The sequence below is a fragment of the Gavialis gangeticus genome, unplaced genomic scaffold, assembly GCF_001723915.1.
Source record: "Gavialis gangeticus isolate Ggan-Ray unplaced genomic scaffold, GavGan_comp1, whole genome shotgun sequence".
Lineage (NCBI taxonomy): Eukaryota > Metazoa > Chordata > Crocodylia > Gavialidae > Gavialis > Gavialis gangeticus.
In genome coordinates this window covers 5,909,851-5,917,849 of record NW_017729018.1, presented here as the reverse complement: position 1 = coordinate 5,917,849, position 7,999 = coordinate 5,909,851, and the positions used below count along the sequence as shown (strand labels likewise).

The 7,999-nt window shown below is 56.9% G+C and overlaps 1 protein-coding gene across 1 annotated transcript in view; it reads left to right on the top strand.

Annotated features, from left to right (window-relative positions):
- Nucleotides 1–682: 682 nt before the first annotated feature.
- ABHD17A (abhydrolase domain containing 17A) overlaps nt 683–7,999 on the top strand; it is a 16,057-nt gene continuing 8,740 nt past the window's right edge. The window contains exon 1 of the mRNA XM_019513303.1: nt 683–1,276. Coding sequence (XP_019368848.1) covers nt 963–1,276 — 314 coding nt within the window. The 5' untranslated portion in view covers nt 683–962. The remainder of the gene's footprint in view (nt 1,277–7,999) is intronic.

Sequence of the window (7,999 nt, the reverse complement as noted above, 5' to 3'; positions counted from 1 at the left end):
CCCAGGCGGCGGTGGCAGCCGGTCAGGATCGGGCGTGGGAGCAGTCGGGGCGTGCAGGGGCGCTCTGTGGGGTTTTTGACGTGTGCCGCGTAGGGCGCGTTGGGGTGCACGGCGGGCTTGCCGTGTGGGGCGATGGATGCGTCAGGTGAGGGTGTGTGCATGGGGAACCTGTTGTGTGTTTTAATTGGGAGGGGTGTGTAAAGGGTGTTCGCCCCACCCCGGAGGACTGTAGGTGAGTCTGGCGAGGGGCTGGACTGTGCATGTTGTCCAGCGAGCAGGGTGTGCTGCGTGGGTGTGCACGGTGTGTGATTTGTGGTGAGCAGAGTGTGCTGTGTGTGGGTTTGTACTGAACAGTTAGCGGTGTATGCTGTGTGGGTGTGTATTTAGTGTGATTTGCACTGAGCAGGGTGTACTGTCTGGATATGTGCTGAACAGTTAGAGGAGGGTGTTGTGCAAGGCTGTATTTCTGTGTGGGTGTACTGCTCAGGATTTGCAGCGAGGGGGTGTACCGCGTGGGGATATACTGGACGGTGAGTGGGGTGTGTTGTGTGGGGATGCACTGAACAGTGTGCAAGGTGTTGTATACTGTGTGGGGTTTGCAGGGAGCGGGGTGTCCTGAGCAGCGTGGGTTTCTGGGGTGGGGGCTGTTTGCTGGGTGGCTCTCGGAGGGGAGGGGACCATCCTGTTTTGGTGCATCGCACATGGGTTTGAGGCATCCTAACCTGTCCTTTCATCCCAGGGCCCTGTGGATGGGAATGGACGGACAGATGGCTGCTTTGCCAGCCTTGCCCAGCGCCACGGTCCATACGAGAGCCCCGGCAGGCGGGTTTTGACGGCCGGCGTGGCGAGCAGAGCGGGACTGGGCCCACCCGTACCTCCTGACTCTTCTGTGGTAGACGTGAACCACTGTGTGGATTGGGTTTTTAAGTCGCGAAAGACTTCGTGCCGCAGCTGCCGTCACCATGAACGGGCTGTCGGTGAGCGAGCTGTGCTGCCTCTTCTGTTGCCCGCCCTGCCCCAGCCGGATAGCGGCCAAGCTGGCCTTCCTGCCCCCGGAGCCCACCTACGCCATTGTGCCCGAGCCAGAGCCTGCAGGCAGCACCAGCACCAGCTCGCTGAGGGGCAGCACGCCGGGGCGCTGGAAGCTGCACTTGACCGACCGGGCAGATTTCCAGTATGCCCAGCGGGAGCTGGACACCATTGAGGTGTTTCTAACCAAGAGCAGCCGAGGGAACCGCGTCGGCTGCATGTACATCCGCTGTGTGCCAGGCGCCAGGTGAGTGGCATTCGTGTGGCGGGCACGTCCGTGAGCTCTGGGTCCTCTCTGGGCAGCGCATGGCAGAACCCAGATGATTCCAGCCTCCCTTGGCCACGGTTCTGATCCCAACTAGGAAATTCTCCTTGTGCATGTAGGCTGCGGCCATCATGCCTGTAAGGAGGTCTGACCGCGCACCACCTCCTGACCTGAAGCAATCCTGTGCTAAATCCAGCGTGCTCCAACGGGACACTGCTTTGTTTTGGATGCAATGCATGCTAGGGGCTGGGCTGCCAGGATCTGCTTTGTTCATGACATGAATGGGGCATGGGATTAAAGAAAAAGATAGAAAAGGGCCCTGACTCCTGGGTTCCTTTCTGAGTCTGGTCTGTGCCTCTGTCTGCTAGCTGAGCAGGCCTCCTTTGGGGCTTAGTTGTGCCACTGTGGGGGTGAAATACTTTGAGAGGTGATAAAGGAAGCTGCTGACCCAGGCTAGAGGGTCATTATTGTCACCGAGGGCAAACCCTGGGGCCACAACCTGAATGAATTCCTTCCCTGCCTCCTCCCCAGGTCTTACCAAGGGCTGACACCATGTTTTCTTTGATCCTGCTTGGCTTTTTGGGGCCTGGGTGGGCCATAGAGGAGCTGCTGAAATACCAGAGCCAGCATTGTTTCCTTTTGCCACCTGTGTGGCAAAGCAGCCACAGACCGAGCGGGCCATGAGCCCTGTGCTGGCTGCTTCCAAGTCAGTCAATACATACAGACAAGGCTTGGTGTGGGGAGGCTTGCCTGGACTCGGTGGCCTGCAGAGTCACTCATGCATAGAGGTTAGAGCCAAAGGCACTGTGAGCTCATCCACTCCAACTCCCTGTGTAATGCAGACCCAAGACTTTCACCCAGTTACTCTTGTGCTGAGCCCAGTCTCTCGTGCTGGGCTTGATCAGATCTGCCAGAAAGGCATCGAGTCTGGATTTGGAGGCATCCATTGAGGAAGAAGCCACCCTTCCTTTGGAGGGCTGCAGCAGTGGCTTATCCTTGTGTGCCCCCCAGGGTAGCCAACAGATCCAGCGGCTGCTTTTGCAACTGCTGCCTGAATTATAAGAAACATTTTGTTTTTAAGCAGGTAAAAAAACAAAAAAAATGAAGCTGGACAGGATTTAGGAACATGAATATGAAAAGATTTACTTCCCTCCCCAGCTTTTTCCCTTCTGCTTTTTCTGCAATTGCAGCTTTTAGAGTACATAACTTCTCTGTAGCTTCCGCCCTTCCTGGTGTAGGTAACTGCACCAGGGCCACCACCTGGTGTCTGGGTGTCATCATCTTGGGAATTAGCCTTGCATTGTGTTTATTACAGTAGCATCCAGATGCCCCCAGGAGCTCAGTGCCCCATTGGGCTGTAGCCTGGACTGCTAATCTTGCCGGATTGTACTTAAGGCCTCAGCTGCCCTGTGGAAACACTCGTTGGCCCATCCCCATCCCCATCCCCATCCCCTGGAATCTGTGACAGCTGGGGCAGAGCGAGCCAGGGAGTGGCACAGAAGTCTCCTTATGCTATATGTGCCTAGCTCTATATGTTGCTCTTCCACCTGCTAGGGTTTAGGGCCTGCCTGATGGAGCCCTTCATGCCTGTGGGGTAGGGGGGCGGGGGGTTGAAGCGAAAAGAATCAGCAGCTGTTTCATAAGCTGCCTGCACAGCTGGAGCTTCCTTGGAACTGCCTTTGTGCCCCATCTTTGTTGCATTTGTCTCATGGTGTGAGTGGCTCAGGGCTGGGCAAATTCCAGCTAGTTTGCTCCGTGGATGGGAGACTTCCCCAGTCAGTGGGGCATTCTTTGCCCTCTGAGCAGCCCTGGCTCCACTGTATTGCAGAAAGACCCACTGCCACTGGAAGAGGGTGACAGCAGCTGGTTGTCACCAAGCAAGGGGTGTCCTGGCTGCTTCCTTGCTTGGAAAATTGCATTCTTCCAAACAGAATCCTCCTTCCTGATTCAACACTGATCCTCTTCCTTCCGCATTCAACACTTACAGTCCGAAACTGTTCTGTAGCCTTACCCTGTAAAGTCAAACAGGTGCTGAATTCCAGCAGAGAGGTGGCTGCCTTTGATGATGACTTCCTCTGTCATGAGGTAGATTTTCCTAGTCTGGAAAGCCATGTTAAGAGTGAGCAATGTGGGACAACTAAATGGGTATTGACAAAACTGGCAGAGCGAATAAAACACAGGCATGCATCTACCGATGCATCTCAAGCAAGACTAAGGATGTCATCCTCCCGCTCTACTCGGCCTTAGTGAGGCTCCAGCTGGAGTACTGCATCCAGGTCTGCATTTCAGGAAGGGGGTGGAGAAGCTTGAGAGAGTCCAAAGGAGGGCCAAGTGCATGATTAAAGGTCTGGAGAGCAGGTCATATGAGGAGAGACTGAAAGACATGGGACTGTTCAGCTTGGAGAAAAGAAGACTTGGGGGGGTGGACTTGGTGGCAGCCTATAAATATATAAGGGGCCTACATCAGTGCCTGGAGGAGCGTCTGTTCACCAAAGCACCCTAGGGGAAGGCAAGAAACAATGGACACAAATGGCTTGAAGATGGCTTTGGGTTGGACATACGGAGAAATTTCTTTACAATTCGAGTGCCTAGGGTGTGGAACAGACTCCCACCAGAGTCAACCACCTACCCTGGAGATCTTTAAAAAAAGGACTTGATGTGTACCTTGCTGGGGTCATCTGACCCCGGCAGCCTTTCCTGTCCAAGTGCAGGAGGCTGGACTTGATAGCCTTGTGAGGCCCCTTCCAGCCCCTAACATCTATGAATGTGTGAAACCTACTCTTCATCCCACCATCATGGGTGCCATGCTGGACGGGTCAGGTGCCTCATTCCAGTCCCAGATGGGTGAGTTCGAGTCCTGCTCCAGACTCTTCAAAAGCTATCCCTGATTGACAAAAATGTAAGCGGGTGTCTGGTCATTCAGGCTGGGGTGTCCCAGGCAGCTGGGTGCAATGCCAGCCACATCAGTCCCTGATGTGCCATGGGCAAGCTTGATGGGTCTTGAGCTGTGGGAAAACCTTTGACCCCTGAAAATCCAGAGCCAAAAGCTTCCTCTGGGTTGGCAGGGATGAGTCAGGAGATGCACTATTAAAGTTACACTGGCCAACTCCCCGGCAGAGATGTGGTGGGTGCCCACAGAGGCTGAGCCCAGCCAGTTCCCCATGAGCAGAGCAACATTGGTTAGTGGAGCAAGAAGAAGAATTACTCCCCCCACAGAGCTCTGCCAACAAAGCAGTGATGTGTAGGCCTCGGCCCTGGTGTGCACATGGAAACATCATAGGGGGATTTAGCTGTGTTAGTCTGAAGTCAGGCAGAAGGCAGGGCAGGGGGCACCTTAGTGACTGACTGGGTCAGAGAGGCATGAGTTTTCGTAGGCAACAACCTACTTCCTCAGATGCCAGTGCCAGACCTGATGCAGTGGGCTGTCACCTGCGAGAGCCTGTGCCTCTGAACAAGTTACTCTTGGGTGCTGCCTTCTGCATGGGAACGTCAGTGATGGGCATAGCTGCAGGATGGTAAGGCCAGGGCCCCACCATGGCAGGCTTCATGTCACAGAGCTCCCTCTCCACCCACCTGCTTCACCCAAATGCCCACCTTGGGAGGTTGTTTGGCTGCCTTGTTCTCCAGTGGCTAGAAACCTCCTCCTCCTTCCCAGCTTGCCATGTCCAAGGCCAGCTTGGACCCATTTACGCTTGTGCCAACATTGCCCTCTAAGTTTCAGCAGCCTTATCCTCTTCCTGGTGTTTCCCTGAGGTATTAATAGGAGCCAGCATAGCTCTGCTCAGCTTTCATCTGGCCAGACTGCATGAACCCAGCACCTTTGGGTTCCTGTTCTGCAGCTGACGTAGACAGAGCTGGATTTTAGGAGTGCCTCGGATACCAGCCTGGGCCCCGGGCACCTGGCGTCTCTTCCCAGCTCTGCCACTAAGCTGCTCTGACTTTGGGCAAGTCACTTCTTGCCTCACTCCTGCTCCCACCCTCAGCCTGCGTGCCATTTATATCATCAGCTTGTTGATGCATGAATTGGGCATTTCTCACTGTATGTATAGTGGCTGGCACAAAGGGGCCCTTAGCTCAGCTTGTAAGTGCCTGTGCTGGTCATGGCTGCAGGCTGGAATTGGCCCATCACGGTCGTCGGGTGGGATCCATGGGAGTAGGCATTGGCAGAGTAATTTCTTGGAGGGTTGCTGTAGGGATGGAGTAAACGTTGGGACTGGTGGATTAGGGGGTGGAGGTCAAAGGTGGATAATTAGTGCAGTTTGGGGCATGCCTTTGGCTGTCTCCAGCCAGTGGGCACAATGGAAGTGTCCAAGGGTGGGGAAATGAGCTGCTGTTCTTCCCTTGGCATCTGACTCTAGCTGTGGGATCCTCAAGGGTGTCCCCTTTTGCACGGTGAGAGCAGCTGCCTGCAGCTGTCGTGTCAGGGAAGGTAGGGGTCTTTGCGGCTGGGGGGGGCCCCAAAGCCCAGCTGGATTTGCCAAGTCCAACTAAGGGGAGAGGGGGCAGCCCAGGCAATACGGAATCGGCCCCAGACCTGGGTGTAGGGGCAGACTGAGAGAGATCATGGTATGGCATCCAGGCTTTGCTGGGGTCATCCAGACCGCTCCAGGGCTCAGCTGGGTTACGCCAGGGCTCTGCGAGCTGGGCTGTAGCTCTTAGAGGAGTAAAAGGGGTTAAAATAGCAGTAGGAGGTTTATTGTAGTCAATTTATTACCTGTATTTAAAGCCTTGGGGGTGGCTGGACTGGGGAGCACTGATCCCAGTTCCCCCCACCCACCTGGCCTCTCCCTCCCCCAGCACTGAGGTGTTGCCACGAGCAGAGGGCAGGAGGCCGCTTTGCACCATCTCCTGCCCCACCAGGGACTTTGGACCCGGTCCAGGGTTGTTCCCTGCCTGCCATGTGTACCCAAGCGTTCGGGGCCATTGGCTGCGATTCCAGCCCTACATGTGTTGCCTTGGGCTGGCTCCAGCCAAGGCAGGAGCAAGAGGCCCAGCGAGGGAGCCAGCGGGAGGGGGGGCCGGGAGTGGAGACTTGGCAGCCAGCCCCTTGCCAGCCCAAGCAGGAGGGTGTAAAGGGCTGATCCAGGCAGACAGGTGCCCCCACCCCATCCCCTGCAGGCTGCTGGGGGTAGCATGTGGCTGGGACGGGCGTATTTTGCCTTAAGCCGATGAAGCGCATTAGCACCTGGTCCGGCTGCAGGCACCGTCTGGCCACCGGCCAAGCCCCTCGCTGCCTTGTAAACTTCAGCAGCTTTGTCGGCGCCAGCCCCATCCCTTCTCCGTCTGGCTGCAGACGCCTTGTGCCAGGTGCTGGAGCTCTGATCACCTTGTCAGCTCCTGCAATCCAGGGTGCATGTCACTGCTCCCCTCCCTGCCCCCAGGCTGGAGCCTGGCAAGGTCCCGCTTCCTTTGGCTCAGTTTGAAGTCGTGGTTTGCCCTGGCCGCCTTGGCTACCTGGCGCTCCTTCCCCTGCCCTGGCTCTGACCTTGCCAGGCTCGAGAGGGCAGAAACAGGGAGCGGGACTCGCAACAAATCTTGAGTTTTAAAACAAATGCACCTTGAATTCTAGTTTTCACGTGTCTTTGGAGGCTTCCCCTCCATTCCTCTGCCAGCAGGTATGAGATTGGCAGGTGGGAATTCAACCTTTAATGCATATGCAGGAAGGCCCCTGTCCCTGGCTGCTCCGAGGGAAAGACCCCAATGCCTGCTTGCTTGTCTGACAGGATGTATGGCTGTTCCCCTGTTACCATCCTGACTTTCCTGCCTGAGACCCACCTGTAGGGAGTCACCTTCCCCTGCCCCAGCAGAGGGGTCCAGGGGCAGGGGCACCGGCAGAGGACTGCTGCTGGGGTCATGGGCCATGGGGAGGGCCTACGGCAGTTGGACCTGTTGGATCCAGATCTGGACCTGCTCCCATCACCAGCTTCCTGCTGCCCAAAACTCCCTTCTGTGCCCTCGGGCCCCTCCACAGAGGCAGAGCCCATCAACAGGGGCAGTGGCATGTCCCTGGTGAGCGTGAGCCCCGGCCTGGCCCCCTTGGCTGCCTCAGGGAGGGACCCAGGGCTGCAGTGTCTGGGAGGGAGGGGGAAGGGAGGTCCTGCCTTTCCCACCCCAAACACTAATTGGCTAGGGCCAGTGCCTCAGCCCAGCTACAAGATGGCTCTTGCACAGGCCATGAACACAGAGGAGCATCTGGTGTCCTGGTGATGGCTCCTGCCAGTGGCAAAACCCTGTGACTCATGACATGCTCACGGGAGCCAGCAGCCCAGCGTGGGCGAATGCCTGTGACGTGTCCTGGATGGGGGGTCTCTCACCCACACACCATGGAGACCAGCATTGCTTCTGGGGCCCTGGCAACAGCACTGCCTTAGGAGGGAGAGTGTCCCACCCTGAGCCAACCAGGCCACCCCCTTCAGCTCAGGGAACTGAGTTGAGGACTGGGACCCTTTTGCCCTTCCCTGTGAGAAGAGGGCTTCATGCTGTCCCAGTGTGGCCTCAGGCCAGCATTACCACAGCAGCCAGCCACTAGCAGGGTTCCCACTGAAGCATGTGCCAGGCCGGCCCTGCCCAGCTTGTGAGACTATGCCAAGCTGCAGCTTGCAGTGGGGCTGCTTGGGTGGGTAGAGCAGGGGAGGGCAATGGACTGCCCCTAGGTGTGTCTGCAGCAGGGGTGGGATGGGGGGGGGTGGGGTGGGGGAGGCCAGG